This window comes from Cuculus canorus, chromosome 3 (genome assembly GCF_017976375.1).
Source record: "Cuculus canorus isolate bCucCan1 chromosome 3, bCucCan1.pri, whole genome shotgun sequence".
Lineage (NCBI taxonomy): Eukaryota > Metazoa > Chordata > Aves > Cuculiformes > Cuculidae > Cuculus > Cuculus canorus.
In genome coordinates, this window is record NC_071403.1 from 89,845,838 (window position 1) to 89,868,167 (window position 22,330).

Sequence of the window (22,330 nt, forward strand, 5' to 3'; positions counted from 1 at the left end):
GTCAGGGGTTGTGCAAGAAGAAGATTACAAGGGTGGATCCACTTGTTTTTTTCTCCCTACAGAGCACTGTAGCTCACCCGGCTGCCAGGCTCGTGCAGCTGCCTTCTTGCTCTTTTTCCAGCCCTAAGCTTTCTTCTTTTGTCCTTTTTTTTTTGTCTCTGAAATAAATTATGGAATTAATGTGCCTATCTAGCCACCACCATCAGTTGCAAAAAGCCAGATCTCAATGGTGTTAAGAGCGAGGAGATAACTTTTAACTACTGAAATGAACTTGAGTGCGGAAAGGGCTAGTGGTCTGAAGAGGGATGAGCATGGACGTTTAAGTCAGAAGGTTTTTATCACTAGGCCTCAAGGCACCGGCTAATCAGTAGCGGTGTAGCTGCACTGCAAAAAAAGTATATTTTATGGTATTTATGTCTGTATCTGAAACATTTGGTTTTGGTGAGACATCAGAGGGGCTTCGTGAGCCGCTGGTGCACTGAACCATAGCAGTTAATAGCAATTACCAGGAGATTCCCTTCCAGGTGCAGGAAGGGATGAAATATATAACTAGCTGTGCTCTTCCCAATATGTAAAATAAGGTAAATACCAAAATACACATCAGATTTGCTTCTTCTCTCAGCATACTATTTTTCCTACAGTTCAAGTATTGGAATGCATTCCTTCCAGTTAGTCTATATCTGGATCTCCTTTTATCTAAAAATACATATTTGTGAGTGGTAGCTTTCTCCTCACAGGACAAGAAAATACTGTTATAATAAAGAATACAGAATTGGGCAGCAAAAACCCAAACTCAGTTCGTGATGTAAGCAAAAGATCTTGCACTTACTACACTTGATATACATCCTGTCTAGAATAGGAAAGCAGATTGTCCAAGGCTGTGTTTATGCTGGCTAGCAAAAAACGCTATAAACAAAGTAGAAGACAAACTGGTTTCTAGAAGGATTTGCCCAGTCTGTGAGGACTAAACCAAAACTTTTTAAGGCAAAGAAACAACAACAAGAAACCCAAGCAGAGGGACTGAAATTGGCTACAAGTAATATAAAAAAACCCAAGAGCAGGCATCTGTTACCTAAAGCCAGAATTCAATTCAAGTCATTCGAATATAAAATAAATAGCGGAGGGACATGAGGACAATAAGCAAAAACAAATTCCTATAGGAAATATCCATATTTAGGGTCTGTTTAAAGAGCAAAATATCCATTCACGGTTTCCTTCCAGACAGGAAAATAGAATGGTTCTTGTTAGTACATGTATACATGTTAGTATATTAGTAAGCAGCAGTATATATTCTTATATTAGAACAGTGTTGTACCACATACTTTTGTTCTTATCAGAAGGCAGAAGACAAAAAGACTCTTCATCCTGCAGTTAAGAACACCACGTGTGAATCAAGTGATAATCCATTAGTATATGTAGTAAACAATGCACTTTATGAAGCATTATTTCATTTTGTTTGGGTGCCCTCTTCTATCTGTTTCCATCTGCAGCTACCTGTGTTATCTTTAGACTGCAGCCTTTTAAGAGTAGTGACTAATTTTTACTTTTTGTCCTTGTAAAGAGCAAAACAGCACAGTCTGAAACCGGGACTACTAAATATTACAGGAATCCAAGTAATGAAATGCTGCAAACTCTGTATTTGTGATGATAAACCAATAGCTTCAACATCTGCAGTTATAAGTTATTTTTATCTTGAGTTTAGTATTTAAGCATCTGGTTATGACAAGTAAATATTTCCTTTCATGTGATCCTATTAAATGTGAAACTGATGATTCTTAAAGAAAAAAGTGAAAAGTGTAATAGTCATGTTCTTGGAAAGTGATGCTGTAACATAGCCTTTCAGCGTGCATAGGCGTGTCTGCATGTGAGTGCATGCATGTGTGTGTGTGTCTTGAAAGACTCATTGCTCCCTTTCTGGCTACAGTTTCCGTGCATGGAAAATGGGTAGGGTAGAGATGAATAAACAGTAGGAATTCAGTTGTCATCCCAGTTCTGGATGTAGACAGGATGTATGCCCTCCGAGAGCTTAGGAGCAGCCCTCAGGCACCCATGAAAGCCACAGCTAATGCAGCCAACAAGAGGACCTTAGGCAATAACTGACTTTGCAGCTCTGTCTAATCTCCAGGTTTATAAGTGGATGCCTTCTGATGTTGCTCCTTTTACTGTGTAACTCTTCCTACTTGTAAAAAAGGCTTCGGTAGATCCATGCGACATTCCCAAATGATAGATAAAACAATACATATAATGGGCATGTGCTGCTTGGTCCACTGCAACTAGATGGTATGAATTTTGATGGTATTCCTTTATTTAAAAGATGCCACCCAGAGTAAACATTTTATGGTCAGTGATCTATAAGCAATAGAATTTAATTTCTTGTTTACTGGGTATGTGGGACTAAATTTGTATCCAATGTGATGTAGTAAAACACAGCTCATAAAGTAATATTATGCTTTGGAATATAAATACAACATTATACACGACATATAATTTAATCATTCCTGATTATGGCATAAATGGTGGAAGGTGAATGCTGCTAATTAGTATTAGACTAATTAGTATTAGACTAATACTAATTACACCTTGCACCTTCATGAATGTACTGACTGAAATACTTATCAGCTGTGCACACAAGCAGTTTGCTTTATGTCACTCAACGAGTCGGTTACAAACAAAGGAGGGAAGGAGGGGAAATAAGGTCCCTTTATCTCCCAGACTTCTGAGCCAGTTTCTCAGCAAAAAGAACTAAAAGTCGTTTCATACTTCATAGTGATAAAGTTACTTCTTGCCAGTCATCCAATGTGTTTGATTTGAGTTGTAACCTCAACCTCACAAGACATTAAAAAGCTTTGTACAAGTAAATACATATATATATATATATTTGTTATACATGGTAAAACATGAACTAAATGGATGAAAGTCTTACAATGTCTAAAGTAGTTTATTTTTACTATCTCTACACATTACAAATGAAAAGAGTACTACTCTTAAAACACACATTTATTATGTAAACCTCAGTATTTTGTGTAGCCCATAGGTTCACCGCAGTCATTCTGTGCTACATTTTTATGGTTCTTCAAACGACCACTGGGTGTCACAGTTTTCAACAATAAACTCAACACTTGGAGAACTTTTCCTGGTTCATTTCAAACAAATCCATATTAGCAGAGATAATGAGTATATATTCTTATACTCATAACATTAATAGCAAGCCCCACTCCAAGAGAAGGAAATAGTTTCCTCAATACAAACAAAAATCAGAGTTAATAAAAACCACTTTCTAGAAAGTATGGCAAAATGGAGATATTTCTTTCACACAGGTAAGATTCTGTCATATTGCACATTTGTGAAGGATTTTCACTAAAAAATGAGGCAATTTAGACTTCATGGACTTGCGGAATAATTTCCATAGGCTTTCTCTTTCAAAGTGTATATGGCAAGAGAATCAATTCTTTCCTCTTCATTTTTAAAGAAATCTATTCACTTGAAGAAATTCTATACATTTTGGTAGTACACATAACACTACAGCATTAGGCTTCATGTCCCAGCTCTCAGAATCCTGTAACTAGCAGAAGAATGTGAGTTTTCATTTTTTTTATTTATAAGTAAGTTTGTGGTGTTCACCACGGAAAAGAAAATGTGACCCTGCTATAATCAGTGCCTACTCAAGTTTGTGGACAACAGCTTTAAATCATGTGAACTGCTTTGTGTCTTTGCTCAGTTGTCAGCCTCAAACAGACGACCCAGTGCTAATGACACAAAGGACCCCATGAGCTGAGGAGTGTATCTGATTGGCTGGTTTCACTCCTATTTATGCCTTACGTCTAGAGTACTGAAGGCTGCTCGATGCATTGAAAACATAAGCAGCATCGAGTAAATTATTTGTAATTATACAGGCAACATACTACATAATTTAAACCATGCAACCATTAAGCTTCTGTATATGATCAGGAAGGGCTGGCATAGCTGTGGACATCTGGGAGAGGATAGAGTGGACAGCCAAAGTGAGTAAGGACAAGCGGGCTGGTACTCCGAAGTGCCTGTGGCCAACACAATGCTTGCAGGATGCCCAGGAAGTCTCTATTGTTTATGTGATACAGGATTCTGGTCTAGAACAAGTGTTGAGATCAGTCAGGAGCTTGTGTTTGGCATCATCCTGGGCAACAGTGTTTTGTGGATCTTTGCCAGGACCTGTAAGATGTGAAGAAGGAAGGAAGAAGGTATTTCCTAGCATATATCGGAGTTTGACATTTGAGGGCTGAATTCCCTGACATTTGAAAGTGGGCCTAATTCTAAGTCTGTCCCCAATAGCTAGGCAACTTGTAGCTGCTGCAGCATTTCAGGATTTCCCATTCTCTGCCTTTTCTTACGCATCTCTGACTTTAGAAATGGAGGGAACCAAAAATGGAAGTAGAGAACTAACTTAATCCCTGAAACTGAGTCTTGATAGAAGCACCTAAGGTTCCTGGCCACAGTCCAGGTGACGGGTGAGAAATACACGCTGAGACATGGGCAGGTGAGACAGAAATGCCAAACAGGCACTGTCATAAGAGCTATGTAACACATGGCAGGCTTCAGCCTCTCTATTGTGTTCTATGTTTAGGGCCTTAGATTGCCTTAAGCAAATTGCCCTGCCCTGCCCAGCATTTTCCAACTCCTCCATCTCAGATCCTTGCTGCCTGATTGGCTAAGAAGACTGTTTCAGCCAGAACTGTATTTTTTCTGTTGTTATTTTTTCCTTTAACCTATTTTCATCCAAGCCCAAATGTACACAAAAAGGCACACTCGTAAGAATATGAGCATTATCTAATACATAAAAGATGGATGCAGAGAGGAAGAGAATTAAGCTGATCTTCATGCCCAGCACGGCAGGATATGAAGCAATAGGTGTAAAACTGCAGGTGGGAGGTTTAGATTAGACATTAGAAATGGCTTTTTAACAGGCATAGTTAAAGACTCAAACAGATTACTTGAGGGTGTGAAGGATTTAAAAAACAGGTTAGACAAACATTTATCAGGAATCATATTGGTATACGTGTTCACAGACTGAGGCAAGGAATGGATTGTTCAAAGTCCCTTCCAGCTGTGTTTCCCTGTGATTTTATGATTCATGGACGTCTAATGGCCTATCTTCTGCCAGGGATAAATCTTAAACAAATCCTTAATCTTAAACCACTGCCAACAGAAAAACAGGAAGGATATTTTTTTAATTAACATAGTTACAGTTCCCCATCTCCTTACTCAAAAAGGCCTCTCACTCTTCAAGACATTCAACTGCAAAGCTGAATACAGGTGGTAAAATACTGAAAGCTTTCTACTAGCAGCACTGAAAGACACAGTGGCAATAAAACAGCAAGTAACCTGAAATCTATGTTTCTTTTCACCAAGTTCTCTCCCCTTACATCATTCTCGCCTCCTCCCCACCCCAACACAATAACAAATTTTCTAAATTACTGGAGCTGTTATGCACACTTTCATTAACATAGCAGGTGCAGTTATTCAGACCATTAACATCCTAGCAGTAGTGTAAGTTAGGAGTGACCCTGCTGCAAATTAACAGTTCAGACACAAGAGGTGAATGGTGCCTTAAAATACAGCTGGAAATCTTCCACTGTACCCAAATAGGACTTGATCCAGCATCCTTGTCTGAAAGCTACTCCTTTAACACAAGTCACTTGAGTTGGAGGAGAAAAGCATTAAAGATTAATTCTGGTTTGCAGAGAAAAGAGGCTCTTTTCTTCCAGCTGAAGTTAAAAGCTGCCAGCAAGCATCAGTAACCTATTTGGAAATTTTGGACTGACTCTTCATGTGATTTGACTATGGACTTTTTTTGTCATTGCTATTGTGTTATTTCTATGAAGTCAGTTACCAAAAGCTTCTCCGATTCAAGTTTATTCTTTCTGCCCCTTCCCTTCATACTGCTGTGCCACTACTTGTCTTCCCTTTCCCCTTCCTATTGCTGTTCAATAATAACTTCCTGTTCAATAGCTTGAAAAACTGATACCAACATAAAGAAAAAGCCTACAGTGGAATGCCCTCTATTCAAACCACTCTGTTCACATTACCATCCCACTTCGTCTCCTCTTTCTAAACTGTAATTTTACTGGGGCATGGACATTCATTCATGTTATGTTTGTACTAAACATCTGCAAAAATACAGGTCTGTAGGGAATACTGGTCGATGGATGTTAAAAATGCTGCATGTACTGTAGGTTTTGCAATATTGGATTGTGGTTACTACTACATACTTTACTAAAGAAATAGAAAATATAACCTCTAGGAATTCTTCCTGAAATATTACGAAAAAAAAAACCATGAAAGGCGGGAGATACCAAAAAAGGACAGTATGATACATCATATTGAGAAAGCTCCTGTGCTGTTTACAACCCCACGTGCTGAACCACACTGACAATTACTGAAAACAGCACTGGCCACAGAACAGGGGCCCACAGTGTTTGTTTGGTATTTGCATCACCTGTGCTACATATTCTGAACAGCTTTAATTTAGCTACCTGACTTATTACTCACATAAACCTAGAGCTAAATGTAGGGTATGACTGCACAGCTCAGCACAGCTCCTCTACCAAACCAACTCCAAAACAAGATGCTGTATGAGTGTGTTATTAGGGTGCTCCACCCCAGCTAATTAGCACTGCAAGTGGCTGAGAAGGCAGGCTAAGGTCTGTGGCTTCCACAGCCCCAGCCCACAGTCCAGTGTCCCTGTGGCAATGAGAATAAGGAGTAGGCCAGATGCTAGACCCATCTTACTTCAGAGACTTCAAGAAATAGCCTTTTGATGTCTAGGTAGAACATGTAGATGTAAAGATAAGATCCGCTTCTCTTTGAACTGATGGACGTCTTTAAGTGAGATTCCAGTCCATTCGTGCTCACAGTTGCCTAAATTGCTCTTTTTCTGCAGAGCTACAAGGATGGCAATGTGATCAGAAGTTACAACAAGCTGGGTCTTATATTGTTGTTGATCAATTACGCCATTCAATAAGTGCTAATTTGTTTCAATGGACCCTACTGTGACCTCACACCAATAAGAATCACAAAAAAGCTACACTGAAGCCAGTAGAGGATTAAGCCAGTCTTAAACTAACATTAATCTAATTTAAGAAAACAAATAACAGCATGAATTTATCATCTATCTGAACTTACTAAAATGGAAATCTATACCAAATATCATTTGAGTAATCACCACAGGTCATACCCAGTGAACTTCATTCAGATATCACTTATTCTTCCCCCACATAAAACTTCTGCAGTGTAAAGAAGGGAGGGTTAAGCCAAGCAATCCCATGAAATCTTTAGCTTCCTGCCACAAACATAAATCAGACACGCGTAAGAATAAAAAGCCAGTTTGGCAAGATACCATAATGCCAAGTCAGGTCAGTCAGGTTATAGTAATTTCTAATCAACACTCTTCCAAGTTTCAGTGTTATTTATTTGCATGCTGGTGTCACCCAGAACAATATGATGTTCTTTCCTGCCTATGAAAACCTCAAAAAAAAAAAAAGAAAGAAAAACTTGCAGCTTGATCTGTACAAACAGAAATCCAATATAATAACAAACAAAAAAGATTGTTCAACTTGGCAACCTTTGATGAAAACATCGTTAGAAATGAGAAGACTGATGTGTGTCCACTGATCAAGAAAAGAAAAGCATAAATCTGCAGAGGCTGAATATCACTAGAGACATGATTTCTAGCTCTTATTTCGATTACATCTATCCAAGAAGCAAAACTTCCCCCATCTTAAAGAGGGGAGATATATTGGCATGCCCCTGATAATGCTCGCTTTCAAAACATGGAGTAGTGCTATTCCCTAAGGATCACAAAAGCCCAACAAAAAAAATCAGCAGGTTAATCCTGCTAGAAAGCTCCATTAAAAATTCAATATTTTAGTTATGTTTGAAAATTGCCTGATAGTGCAATAACTATACAAATATTATTCGAGAAGAATTGTTTCAAAAGTAAAACCATGGAAGCAGTTCTGTTGACAACATGAATCTGCCTCAGCTTAATTCATTCACATAATAGTGCACATATATTTTGCTAACATTATTCTTTTTAAACAAAAATGGTAAAAACATTAGTACTTAATCAATGATAAAAGTAAGTAGTACAGCAATATATCAGCTCTGTGTAGAAGATAGAATAAGGACATTTTAGCACTAAATATCTTACAAGACTTTTATGAAGTCACAGTGTGTTGATACCAGACATTTTAAGGTACCTGCATAGTCAAGCTTTTTTAACAATGAAGTAGATGATCCTTAGTTCCTTCTTGATGTTAGAATGTTACTGAAATATTGCTGAAGAAAGCATTGCAGGCATCCTTTAGGGGGTAAGCAACCTTATAAAATTTAAAAATTAATACAAAAAATGAATGGGTTTAGAGGACAAAAGGTCATATTTTAGACTTTTGTTGAGAAAGCTTTATTTCCAAGATGGGATAGCCAACACCAGTAATTTTTCTTATTTCCATGAAGGAAAAGAGATTTTTGGGAATAATGAGAAACTGCTGGAAGTTTTTTATATTCAGAATGTTTACTGTATTTAATCAGTAAACGTTATTAAGCATTCATCTTGGTTTTTGCTCCTGTATAAGTGTCATAATATTTCTATAGGAAGTATAATGATTTTCATGTTTTTAAATTAACAAAACTAATTGAGCAGCAGTGACCAGCCTTTGCCATCTAACGAACTGCATATATTAGACCCTAGTGAAGCCCAAGAGCTGCAAGACACATACGCTGAAGAACCAAAAGGATGGTGAGCTCTGGAAGCAGCTTCCAGGCATGAGGAAGTAGGTTTAGAACCTCAGAGATTCCTAAAGGTCATCCTACCTGAAGGTCTCCTTAGAGACCTGCTTCCTCTTAGGTGATCTGTCAATACTGGCCTCAAGATCCCTTCCTAGCTGTATTTTCTGCCAGGTGACTATTAGGAACCATTACAAACATGTGACAGCATGGCTCCAACTTGGCTCTGTGAGCTGCATGCAGTGCATGAGCCACAGCTTGGCCTCCCAGTAATAAGAGAGTAGGTGTTCGACTGTCATAACTTACCATGACTGTCAATGGACTTTTATCCATAATGGCAGTGTCTGCGTTTTCCAATCTGACACTAAAGTTGAGGCATTTACCTCTTTTAACTGCACTAATCTAGAAGTTAGTGATGTAGACTAATATATTTGAGCTAGGCTTCCCAACTGAGAAAGACACCAGAAAGTGATTCATCCCATCCTAAAATATGTATCTGCAATGAATCACCTCTATAGGTGTCTCCATCTCGCCAGAAGAAGCCTAGAAAAAATTGCTTCTACTTGATGCTTAACTTACAAAGGTATAAAGTCAGGCTAGATGAATATCATTAACTATGTTTTTTTAAAAGCAAAGTTCTATCAAGGTGTCCCTGCTAATATATTGTTACAAAAACAACAGCAAAGCAGATTAATCAAGCTACTTACTTTGCATTTGTGTCGATGCTCCCAGCAAAATGAAATTCATCTTGTTCAGCTGTGTCTTTGGCACTACATGTCTTTGGCAGTGGACTTCTAACAACACACGCAGATTCTTTTAGCTTCAGGGACAGGAGCCCATGTTTTTGTGAGAGAAAGCCTGAGCTCATTTCAGAATGCACTGTGAGGTTTTGAGTGGCCATGGTGTGAGATATAGTTAACTACTTTGAGGTGGCAGATTTGTTATAATTCATAATACCAAGTTCCAACTGTGAAAATGCAGTAAACACTACTACCCACGGAAGTATGTCTACATGTGCACTGAAATATTGAGAAGACCAAGCCTTTGATCCTAATTTTAAAAAACCTCCCTTTCCTCCTTCCATCTGGAACTACTCCCCACCATGCCTCCCAGCTCTGTGTGTATACAGCAAGACACACTTCTCTCTTGGATGTGGTGTTCTGAAGAAATACCATTAAACAGGAGATACTTACAAAGAAGAACTGGTTCTTCTTCCAGTTCATAGAGAACTGGAACTATTTTAAAAAATTTATGGACATAATTGAGTATGATCTTGTGCTGATGGATAAAAATATGAATGACAATATATAGGGAGCCCTTCCCATTAGTCAAATTGGTAACGAGTAATGCATCCAAATGAGTGTCAGTAAAGTTTGCCTCCCATGCCATACTTCAAAAACCCTCTCAGCACTATTTTTTGAGAGAAGCCACAGAAGCATAAAGGTTTAGTTTGCTTCTATTTGAAATCACTATATTATTTGTGAGGCAAAGATTCAAACAAAGTGTGTTAGGCAACCCAAACAGGTATGAGTAAAAACTATCTCTGCCTCTATTCCACAGATTGTACCCTCTTAAAAAAACAAGTATTTTAGAAAATTTGAGGAACATTAAGATTTCTGTTTGAGAAATCATTCTGGTTTAGTACCAAAAATCCAAATGTATTAGTCAAAGACAAATAAATTAAACTATAAGATACTAGGAGCTTTTGGAAAAGGATCAGAATAAACTCTTCTGGAAATCATAATGTAACATTTAAAGGTCATCATATCACATGGGTTTAACATCTTACTGCTTCCTTTTAGCTTCAGGAGGAACTTTCTCGCTTGAGTGATCAGCCTTCAACACCGTGCCATGGCTCTGTTTTCTGCATCTCGGACCAGTACCATTCTGGAACAACATCTTTTTTCAAGCAGGCAGAAGAAGTATTTTTGTGCTGGGTTATTGGTAGTGTCATGTGTTCTTTATTACAGTAGCTATTAGAAACTTTATGAGGCCCTAAGTATGAGAAGTAGTGCCAGAACTGGTGTACTGGAAAAGAGTGACAAATGAGATGAATCGGTGAAGATTTTCACTATGTAAATGTATGGAACCACATGAAGGAATCTTTTCTCTAATTTTATGGCTCTCTATTTCTCATGTAAATACTATGCACCCAAAAGGATGGAGAAGCTTGTGCAGAAACTTGGATTTTAAGCACAGGTACAGTTGCAACTAAAATATAGTAATTTTCCTTAAAATAAGGTACTTAATTAGCACAATGACATTCTTATGACACTAACCTGTAATCTCTGGCCCAAAGCAAGTAAGGAAAGTCTGGCAGCTCACTTGCTTTGTTTTTTTTTAATAATATGGACTTGGGAAAACCATATATTCCTGATTAAAAAGGCGGAAAAAAAAAAAAGCATACTAAGTGATCCAAGGGCTCCAAAGAGGTATTCACAAGCTTAATGTTAAGATATAATCTGCTGGTGATTATGTAACAATTTCCCCTCTCTACCCATTCCAGGGTGGATATGAGATACTAGAGTCTACATGCCCGGTCTTGAATGTTCAGTACCAGGTGTAAGAGCTCATTGCAATATAATCCTCTAGAGAAAACAAAACAAACAACAAAAAAAAAAAAAAAAAAAAAAAAAAAAAGCAGAGAGAAAGGACTAGTGTAAATGTCATCCTGGGAGAGGTCGGACTTAATTCAACAGCTAGGCAACAGAAAGTGGTGTGGTGTGTTACCCTACTCAGGGTTAGGCGCTAGGAGCTACATCGAGTTGGCAGACACAGTTGAGTCTGAAATAACAATTGCCTTGAGAGCAAGCAAGAAGTAAAAGGCAGAGGAGCAGTCCCCCAGTAGGGAAAGCAAAATAACAGCAACAATAGAACGATAAATCTAACCTCACATAAAAACACTGATAACCCAGCTAAGCCCTGGACATGAAATCAACACACTAATATTAAGGAACACAGACTACAGGAGACACTCTAAATAACAGGCTTGGAAATCCCCATGGGACCAAATCAGTGCTAGGCTTTTCCATGGAATACCTGCCAGCTCCTGCTGCACACAGAGGTCAGAAGGATTTAGTAAGTGTTGGAGTGAACATTTATGCCTATCAAGAAGTAGAGAGGAAAAAAATGTCCAAGCACACTGTTATTCTGTCCATCACAAGTGTGGAAATATCTCTGTGAAGCACAGACATGGTGGCCTGACATCTTTTCAAATTCTAGCTACACATAACTTCCTAATATATCTCAAAATGACTGATATACCATGGTATACACAGACAGATTTTGCAGGCTGATACCTAGGATAGTCCCAGACAAAATAAAACGTGCATGCAAAGCAAATCTGACGAGTCAGGTTCACATCATATGCAATAGTGTCTTGCTGTACATGCAGAGAAGCTGCACAGCAAGTACAAATCTGGCATTAGACTTCTTGCACATGCACGCTTTATCTGTCCACACAGAGAAGCCCAACTTCTTCCAACACGTGGCATTCTGCACATCCAGAAAAACACCTATGGCAACAGAAATACAGGGAAAGGCACGCCACATGTACTCTTCCTATAGGAAATGATTATCTAGTGACCATATAATAATATAACACAGCCTGTATTAAACAGGACATTCTGTGCTACATGGGATCCTCAGCACTTTCTGACATTTATTTTTGTTACCATGTCATGCTGTGACTGCCCAGGAGACTGCAGAAGTCAACATCAGTGTCTGTGCAAAACTTTGGCAGACAGAAGACACAGTGTGATTACCCAATATTTAATTAAGTTACAACAACAGCACTAATGACCTTATCCTTGCCCCGTGAGCTCATCAAGGCAACATGATATCCTTACAGAAGCTTTGGGACATCAGTAGCCCCTGAGACATGACAATTATTGAGTAACCAGTATCATTCCCCCAATACCACAGGGATTCTTCTAGGAAGTGTATTTATAAGCACAGCAAAATTAATGTTTTGGGTGAGATCCTCTGCAGGTCACTGGTTCAACCTCCTTCTCCAAACAGGGCTATCTTCAAAGCCAAATTAGGTTGCTCTAAGCCTTGTCCAATCTATTTTTTATCCCCATGGGTGGGAAGTCCACTGCCACTCTGGGAACGTGCTCCAGTACTTGAGCATTTTCACTTGGAACTTTGCTTTCTGTAATTAGATCCTGGTGTGGCCAAACACACTTCCTCAGCTTCTCCTCTCACATCACATGTGCAACCCACCTTAGCAGCTTCTCCTCTCACATCACATGTGCAACACCCCTGCTCAGCTTGCTCTAGACTGTTGCTGGAGGGCCCAGGACAGTGGGTATCTATCTAATGTGACATCACTTGTGCTGCACAGACAGCATACATACCTGTGTTTACAGATAATGCACCCCTGTAAGTGTCAAACTCCCATGATTTAACTTCTTTTGTCCACTAGGATGTCCAGGCCCTTTTCTGCTGTGCTACTCTCAAGCCAGTTGGCACTCAGCCTGTAGCACTGTATAAGGATAGTCTGTCCCACGTGCAGGACTTTGCACTTGTTGACCATTACAAGGGTCTTATTGGCCCATTCCTGCAGCTTGCCAACGTCACCCTGAATGACAGCTGCTGCCTCCACTATGTTAACTAATCTCCCCAGTATGGCACGGAGATCAGCTGAGAACTTGCTGAGGGTGCATTCTGTTCCACTCCCTGAGTTGTTAATGAATATATCAAACAGGACTTGCTCCAATACTGATCCCTGTTCCCAACTAACCACGCATCAGCCAGACTTCAAACCAAGGAGGCACTATACTTCAACGCTAGTGGTACAGTCAGTTTCTCACACACATAGTCTCCCCATTGCATCCACATCTCCCCAACTATAAGTCTACTGAGGGAAACCCTATAAAAAGCTCTAATAAAGTCAAGCTTAAATAGAATCTTCTACTTTTCCCTTGCTCAGTAAGCCAGAAATCAGTGGGGTTGAATCAGATATATCTGAATTTAAAGGCATAACATTTGCCTTTTTCAGTTATCGTCAGTCTTCTAAACACCAAAGCCTTTCAAATGTCGTAGGGAGTGACCATACAATAACACTAGTCAGCTCCCTCAATGCTCAAATGCATGACAGCTGGTCCAGTGAATTTCTATGTGTTCATGTGCTTGTATGGATTCAGTGAACTTCAACTTGTTCTACTGTGAGTAGTTTCCCACCTCTCCCTAAACTCTGCTAGCAGACATGGAAGCATGGGACATGTGGGGATTTTTCTCAGTAAAAGCCAAGGTGAAGGAGGCCTCGAGTATCTCAGCATTTTCCTTGACCTATATCACTAGATCAATCACCCAGTTCTGCAGCAGGTCCACATTTTCCCTTGTCTTTTGCTGTCCACGTATCTGTAGAAGCCCCTTATGTTTCCCTTCACATTCTCTTTCAATTCTAACTCCAGCCAAGATTTGGCTTTCCATATACCTTTGCTAAAATACTGACCATCCTTGGCATGAAGTGGAGGAATTGCAGCCCAGTGTAATTTGCTTACAAATCCTCTATCTATCAAATGCTTTCTAGAAATGCTATTTAAGGAAGGTGGTTGTTTTTCATCTGTATCTGATCTTGTGAAAGTTGCAACCATATGCAGGTGCCTGCTCAAGTGTTTATTTAGCTGGTACTGGAGAAAATGCCATTGTTCTAAATTATTCTTTCTTCCTTTGTTCTTTGCTATTAGTTGGTTTGGTTCCAGTAACCTCAAATTTGGTGCAGAAGGAAAGGAAAGGTTTACACACATACACCTGATAGGAGGGAATCAAATTACTCACGTATCTCTCCAGGATTTTCTCTAGTATTTTGCAATATTTCAGCTCTGCCTAAGCAACTTCTCATGACTATAATTAAAAAAAACCCATTCCTTTAATGAAAGAGTTCCTTCCTATTATTCAGATCTGGACTTCCTCTCCCATTCCCCTGCAAGGCAAAGTTAGAAGGAAAAAAAAAAAAAGAGAAACTATCCAAGTTCTATTAGCCAGCCCATAAATGATAAATTCAAGATTGTTTTTCAATTTTTTAACTATCCAGACCTAGAAAAGGGAGGTGCTTCTTGCTTTTCAGGCACTTGCATTTAATCTAGTGCCCCCAGACAGTTTTCTTAAGCACAAAGACACCACTTGTTCAACATACTCTGCACATGGTCATTTAATTGGTAGTTTTTGATACAGTGATTGGTCTCTTCAGTCTTCCAAGCTTTCATGGTAACAAGACATGTTTTTGCAACATTTACTATTAAATATATGACTCTAAACAATAGGAAGTTGTTTGAATTACAACACGTTCTGTAGTTATGCATAACCTCTGTACTTCAGTAACACAGCTGATATTATGACAACTGTTTAAATTTGCCAAAACTTGTCTTTAAAATTCCTTTCCTGGGTGTTTAGAAGCTTGTCAAATTTTATTGCTAAACTGTCCCCTTAGAAAGGGAAACATTCCCTGGGATTCTGAGAAACTTTCAGATGTTGTATTCCAGCTTCCCCTGGCACAGGAGCCGGGGCCTTCTTCCTCCAGCTCTTTGTGTTTCTGCTAGGATACTTCCTCGCCCAAGGAGGAAAATTAGGTAGGGGTGGGAAGGACTTTCCATTTCTTACATCACAGATTTAGTCTTCACAGAGTCATCAAGAGAGGAGCTGATGTGTGGGAACAGCAGGTTACATGTAGATTCTCAAAGCAGTGACTGACTAGGGAATGCCAGGCTCTCCAGAATGTGCGAGAGCAGCACGGCAGGGCAAACAGCTGGAGGGACAGTGACACAAACAGCCATGGCCCCAGACACTGAGGCACAGGGCAGGAAAGAATGATGGACAACTTTACCTTTCACTGTGTTCAGTGACAACACTCTTTCCAGCTCCTCCCTTTTTTTGTAAGAGCACTTCAGCTGGTATCAGCCTGCTCTAAACAGGGCCAACATATGGGATCTACTTCAACTGGCCAGGCTTCCATGAGGTCTCATACCTTCTTGCTTTCATTTCTTTCATGGATTTTCATTCTTCACAGACTTCTCCAGTGGTCTTGGCCAGTGGTTTCCCTCAGTCGGACTTCTTCAAAGCTGTAGATGAAAGAACAAACTACTGTTGAGTTGTACTTGAAAGAACGAATTACTGTCCACTTGAAAGAACAGACTATTGATCCATTTTAACGTAAAGTCAGTAACACTCTGTACTTCTAAAACCTCAGCTTCTGAATATAAGAAGACAGGATGTTAATCTCAGCTTTCATTAAGAAAAGTTTTGTCCTTTTCCTTTGGGTTTTGGAGAAAGGCTTGAGGATATAAAAAAAATGAAAATTCCAAGCTCTAAACCAAATAACATGCAACATATTATTTCAAGACACTATTTTTAATGACTGAGATTTCACTCATCACACTAATTTTGACCAGAGACTTGGCTGAGGATTTCAGTCTCCTCTCCACTGTACAGGAGGGAACAGGATAGAGACACCTCAGAGCAGAGACTGGGACCCTAAAAATGCCCAGCGTCTTCTGGTAGCCTGTCCTGACAAATGTGCCCCATCTCTCAACACTCCTGGAAGATCTATGGCAAAAACAGCCTTTTTGCCTCACTTCTGTGCCAAGGCACACAGAAACTACAAAAGACAAGACCAGCAGCAGGCCTGAGCCTTTCCAGTAACCAGCCTGGGCAAGGACAGGATGCAACCTCATTGAGCATTTATACTTTTTTTTTTTTTTTTTTTTTTAAATGAAAACAGGTCACTTCAGGGAATTACCATCCTTCACACATCCCTGCCACCCAGGCACACACATAGGACCCCAGCCATCCCCTTGGGGACCAGATGCTCCCCCTGCCCCCAGACACATGCGCAGGACCCCCATCACCCCCCTGGGCATGGCACGGACCACCTGCCATCCCCCGCAGCACCGGCACAAGACTCCACCATCCCCCCACGCACACACATGGGACACCCGCCATCCCCTAGGCACATGCACTGGAACCACAGCATCCCCCCGACACATGCACGGAACCCCTGGAACCCCCCCAGGCATAGGACCCCTGCCACTCCCCCAACATATGCACGCAAGCCTTGCCACCCTCCTGGGCACACATACCGGACCCCACCATCCCCTGGGTGCACACGCAAGACCCCTGCCATTTTTTAGTCACACACACGGCACCCCTGCCATCCTGTAGGCATGGGATCCCCACCATCCCTCCAGGCAAGGGACCCTCGCCATCTCCCCAGGGCACACACATACAGGACTCCCACAATCCCCTTTGCACATGCACATGGGTCCCACCACCCTCCTGGGCACAAGCACCGGACCCCCACCACCCCCCACGGCCACGTACAGGACCCTTGTCATCCCCACGGGCACGGGAACCCTGTCACCCTCCTGGGTGTACGCATAGGATCCCCACTATCCCACCGGGCACGGACATGCATGGGACTCCCGCCACCCTCCCAGGCGCACATACGAGACACCCCACACCCTGAGCAGACACAGGGGACCCACGTCATCCACCCACGGACACGTACGGGACCCCGGCCACCACGGGCACGAGACTTTGGCCATCTCTCTCTGGGCACACACACAGGCTCCCTGCTACCCCCACAGGGGACCCCCGGGCACGGAACAGGACAAGATCCCCGTCACCCCCCCCAGACACACACACGGGACCCCTGTCATCCCTGCATGGGCACGCACGGGACCTCCGCCACCCTTCCGGGCACAGGACCCTCGCCATCTCCCAGATACACACACACGGGACCCCCGCCGACCCCCGGTCACACACCCACACTGCCCCCCGCCCCCACCCCGCAGCGCCCCTGCCCCAGCGACCCCCGGCTCGCGCCCGGCGGAAGTGAGCGCGGGGGGCAGTGTCGGAATTTCCTGTGACGCCCCGGCGCGGACTCCATTAGGCTGCAGCTGGGCTGAGAAGAGACAAACCCGGCGGGCAGCGAGCGGAGCGCGCCGGGGCTGCCGGGCGGGGGCTCAGGGCAGCGGCGGCCGCTCATCGCCAGCGGGAGCTCCCAGCGGGCGGTGCCGGCGCCGGCGCCTCCGGGACCCCCGGGGGGCACAGGGCCCCCGCTCCGCCCCCCCCCCTTTTCCCTCCTCCCCGCCCCCGCCGCCCCCCCCTCCCCTCCGCCCCCCGGCTTCCCACCACGGCCGCTCTCGGCGAGGAAACTCTGGCCTCCGCTTCCTCCTCCTCCGACTCGGACACCGGCGGAGCCTCCCCGCCCCCGCGGAAGAAAGCCCGGGCCTCCCCGGCGCCGGCGGCGGCGGAGGGAGCAGGAGAGCCCGGGGCTTCCGCGGGCAGAGCAGGCCTCACCTCGTCCCGGTCCCCCTCGCTCCCCGCCCCGCTCCGAGGCGGCAGCAGCGGCGCCATGCAGGCCAACGGGGCGGGAGGGGGCCAGCAGCCGCCGCAGGGCCCCGAGCTGGGTTGCCTGGGCGCCCAGAACGGCGAGGGCACGGCGGGCGGCGAGCAGCTGGCCCACGCCAATGGGCTGCTGCCCCCCGCCGCCGGCGTCAACAACGGGGTCCCCGCCGCCGGGGGAGGGGGGGGGGCTGGCCCCGCCGCCGCAGCCGAGCTGGGGGGCGGCGGTGGCAGCGCCCTCAAAAAGAAGAAGCGGCTCTCGCAGTCTGACGAGGACGTGATACGGCTGATCGGGCAGCACCTCCATGGGCTAGGTCTCAAGTAAGTGACCCCCGGCCGGGGCGGGGGGGCTCCGGTATCGGTCCCTGGGGGGCGTGGGGGCCTCCGGTATCGATCCCTGGGCGGGGGGGCTCAAGGAGGCCCCGCACTCCCACCCCATCCAATCCTGCCCCCTGTCCCCCGCCGCTCGCTCTCCGTCCCCGCGGGAGGGGGGTGGCAAAACCTGCCCCGTCGCTGGCTGGTGGCCCCCACCGAGGAGAGAACAGCGCCTGACGCGGGGCAGTCAGAAAAAATGGAGCTGGGAATGCGTTGTCTGAGCCTGTGGCTGCCAGCTTGGTATCTCTGCCCGAGGAGGGACAGGCCGGGAGCTTCCCCTTCCCAGGGATGGCGACATGAAAGTCGAGTTGCACACCGATAAGGGCAGATCGATACGAACGTGTTAGCGGGGGAGAAGTTATCTGGTAAACATAATGGAGCCCGCAGTGGGGGTGGCTTTTTTGCGGATGTGCTCCAAGATTTGGCTTGTCAGCTGGCAAGAAGGGAGTGCATATGAAACTGCCACTGAAAATAGGTTGTTTGGTTTCACTCTGAAAATCTTCGTCCCTTGTAAATGGTGAAGGCTTCTGCAGATTTGTGCTGGACACATGTTTTTGATAATAATGTTATCTGATGACTGGAAACAAGTATGTTTGCTATTTATTAAAATCGAAATAGGAAAAATAATTTCCCAGTGGAGTAGGGGAAGTCTTAGAATTTAATTGCAACACTCGCTTTGTGAGTAAAGCTAAAACCAACATGTTATGATTTTGGAAGGAGGCTAGAGAAGTACTGCAAAGTCTGCATGTAGCTACCACAAAAGAAGCCTTCAAAACACTGTGGAATGGGTCAATTAAAAAGAACTTAGTACGTAAAATAAATTCTCTGACATGAAAGGCAAGTTTACAGCAGCAGACAACTCGTGACTATTCATAGACGACACCACAGTAAATAAGCTATTTTTAGTGTAAAAGGGGGAGGGCTATATGTTCATGAGTTTGTTTATTTTATTTTAAGGAGCCAGTCTTTTAATATGTAATGAAGAAGGAAAAGTTAGGCCTGTTGCAGATGGGGTAGCACTCTTTGGTGGTTCGGGGGTGGAGGGGGGTTGTACAGGGAATAGTAGCCAGCAGCTAACAGCTTTCTGGCCTGTATCGTCCTTCATCAAGTCTGTCTGCTGTGCAGGCATGGATGTTTGTGGTGGCTGGTAAGTCACATACTTTATGGTCCTTCAGCAAAGCTTTAGAACTTACTGTCAACTTGCTTTAGCTATAGGTAGCTGTTTACACGTCTCAGGCAACTGAAATAGCCTATTTGGACAAGCGTCTGAATCTGGTCATAGTATTCTTACTTTATTAAAGTTTTAAATATGGTTAACTGTTATCATAGCAGGCGGTATATTTGTAAGGGTAAAACTGGTCGGGTTTTTTTACACTGTATCTCTCCTGCAGCCAGACTGTTGATCTTCTCATGCAAGAGTCAGGATGTCGTTTAGAACATCCTTCTGCTACCAAATTCCGCAATCATGTCATGGAAGGAGAATGGGATAAGGTAACGTAGGGCTTATAGGACTGTATTAACCACTGTTTAAATTTATAGTATCTGTGAGACAATTCAAAATCCACCCTCCTTATATACTTTTTTTCTTTGTTTGTTTTTTTGTTTGTTTGTTTTCTTATGCTGATTTCTGCAGGCTGAGAACGACCTGAATGAACTTAAGGCCTTAGTGCATTCTCCGCATGCAATTGTGGTAAGAGGCACACTTGAACTCTTTCAGAGCTGTATAGTTGGATTAATTGTAGTGGTGTAATCTCTCGCTATGGAGTTGGTTGTCCATAGTTCTTGTTTTCTCTTCTGTTTACTTTTGGTGGCTAGCATGCTATCTCAAACGTCGTACTAATCTGTACTCTTAAATTCTCTTTTTAGAATGTGAGATAGGGAGCCCAAAAATATTGAGGCTAATATTTGGTGTACCGAATGACCGAACGTTTAAACTTTGTTAAACATACTTAACTGATAAAATATAAATCCTATAACAGTCCTAAAATAGGTCAGTTCCTGTAGAAACTACCCATGTTCGATACTAATTTCAAACTTGAAATGCTTCTCACAATCTTTGTGTTTATGTGAGTTAAGTTTCCTTGAGGAAAGAGAAGTTTAGAAACAAAATGCAGTTGATACTAATGTGGAGTTGGCATTGTAATAGCACGTTACAGGAATATAGAGGCTGCTATAGACCATGAACAATACTGTTGCTTTTCCAGATGGCTTCTAAAGAGCAAATGTATTTGAATTGCTGTTCGGGATTTTATTTGGAGCTTTTTCTCTTTGGCTGTTTTTTTTTTTTAAAGATGAACCTAGAAATAGAGGTTTGTAGGTCCCGTGGCTTGACAATTACAATATATGTTGTTATGATTGTAGTTACTTTGAAGAAAGGGCTTCTATTTTCTAAGAAAATAGAAAAAAAAATAGATTTTTTTCTATCTCCAGCTAGAAAAATCATTACTTAGCTCTTTAAATGGCTCCTTCTTTTTTGCTTATAGGTTAATTTTAATGAAATTAAGTTAGAACAACTTTTGCCACTTAGGAGGAAAACAGCAGCAAGGCTTTTTAAAGTGTCTGACTGTAAACAATGAAGAATCAGCTGATGGCTGTTTAGCTCCACTTCTAGCTGATTCATTTGTTGTCAAGACAATTTCCTGTTTGGTGGGGGAGGGAGAGAAAGAGAGAACAGGAAGTGAAGTAGGAAAAACAGATGTTTAACAAAACATCAAGGGGTACTTGGGAGAAGTTTACATTCTGTTCTATTAATTGATCGAAGCTTAGCACTTCTTAATTAGAGGAGTAGTTTACTTTTTTCTATCTCAAAGATTTGATACATATAAGATTTACTGTTAAAGTAGTTTAGAATATTGCACAAAGCTTTCAATAGTTTGTGGAAACTGAAAATATGAAACCACTGTATGTGAATATGAATGGCCGTTTGAAGGAGATCTTGCCATATTTCTAACTTCTGAAGTTATCAAGTTTCTTTGTAGTATTAGTGTTCCATGTGTCTGGGAGTCAAGAAGTTTTTATCAGCATTGCACTTCTTAGAGAAGCTTAATTTGAGGGGGGAAAAAAGGGACATTTCTGTTGTTTTGGAGGGCTCTGAAAGCAGGCTCTTCTTTAATCTTGATGTCTATCTGTTTCAGTAAGACTCAGTGCCAGAAAAATGCTTGGTTTAGGCTAAGCTTTACCTGAACCAAATATTAACTATTTTCTTTCTAAAGTTGTTCTCCTTTCTGTAAACTTCAGATAATTTAAAACGGATGATAGTATCAAATGTCTTACATGTTAGTAAGACAGTACTGACTTGCAAGGGTAAGTTGAGTGCGTGCGTACCGTGTCCACCTCCCTGCCCAGCTTTTTTGTACATAGTTGAGAGTAGAGGTGGGTTTAGCATAGCCAGCACCCAGAAAATTAGTGAAAGATCGCTGCAGGTAAGGAGGAATGCTTTATGCTCTGTAGGTAGTACTGACTGCAACAAAGTTAGAACTAATAAAGATGATAAATGTCTTGATTGGGAAGTCCAAACAAGGTCCTGCTGTAAGAGACTCTTTTTAAAAAAAAAAAACAAAAAAAAACAAAACAAAAAAAAAACACAAAAAACAACCAGAAAATTAGATTGTGGGTTTCCTGACTTGTGACTCGTACTGCATGACTAGATGTTTCAAAAATGTGTATGTACACGAGGAATAGGTACCCAAAAGTTAGATGACACAGAGTATTTAAAGTAGGGTGTGTGCGTGTTTGGTGCTTTGGTTTTGGTTTGTATTCCTTCCCACCCCCTGCTTATATCCTGGTTATTTTGTCCAGGTCATATTAATTATATAGCTGCTTTTGAAATGCCTGGTCCTTGAAGGGC

General features: G+C 42.3%; 2 protein-coding genes across 7 annotated transcripts in view; one reads left to right on the plus strand and one right to left on the minus strand.

The window, feature by feature from the left end:
• The window catches only part of CNIH3 (cornichon family AMPA receptor auxiliary protein 3), a 134,346-nt gene extending 116,520 nt beyond the window's left edge, over positions 1 to 17,826 (minus strand). For 4 of the 5 annotated variants that reach the window (XM_054063128.1, XM_054063129.1, XM_054063125.1 and 1 more), the window contains exon 1: positions 15,731 to 17,492. In XM_054063128.1, the coding sequence (XP_053919103.1) occupies positions 15,731 to 15,753 (23 nt within the window). In that variant the 5' untranslated portion in view covers positions 15,754 to 17,492. Of the gene's footprint in view, positions 1 to 15,730; positions 17,493 to 17,681 lie in introns of those variants that run through there. The other variant, XM_054063124.1, reaches the window with a different exon arrangement.
• A 97-nt stretch (positions 17,827 to 17,923) lies between these two features.
• WDR26 (WD repeat domain 26) overlaps positions 17,924 to 22,330 on the plus strand; it is a 30,759-nt gene continuing 26,352 nt past the window's right edge. For both annotated transcript variants that reach the window (XM_054063120.1, XM_054063121.1), the window contains exons 1-3: positions 17,924 to 18,429; positions 19,875 to 19,974; positions 20,117 to 20,173. In XM_054063120.1, the coding sequence (XP_053919095.1) occupies positions 18,119 to 18,429; positions 19,875 to 19,974; positions 20,117 to 20,173 (468 nt within the window). In that variant the 5' untranslated portion in view covers positions 17,924 to 18,118. The remainder of the gene's footprint in view (positions 18,430 to 19,874; positions 19,975 to 20,116; positions 20,174 to 22,330) is intronic.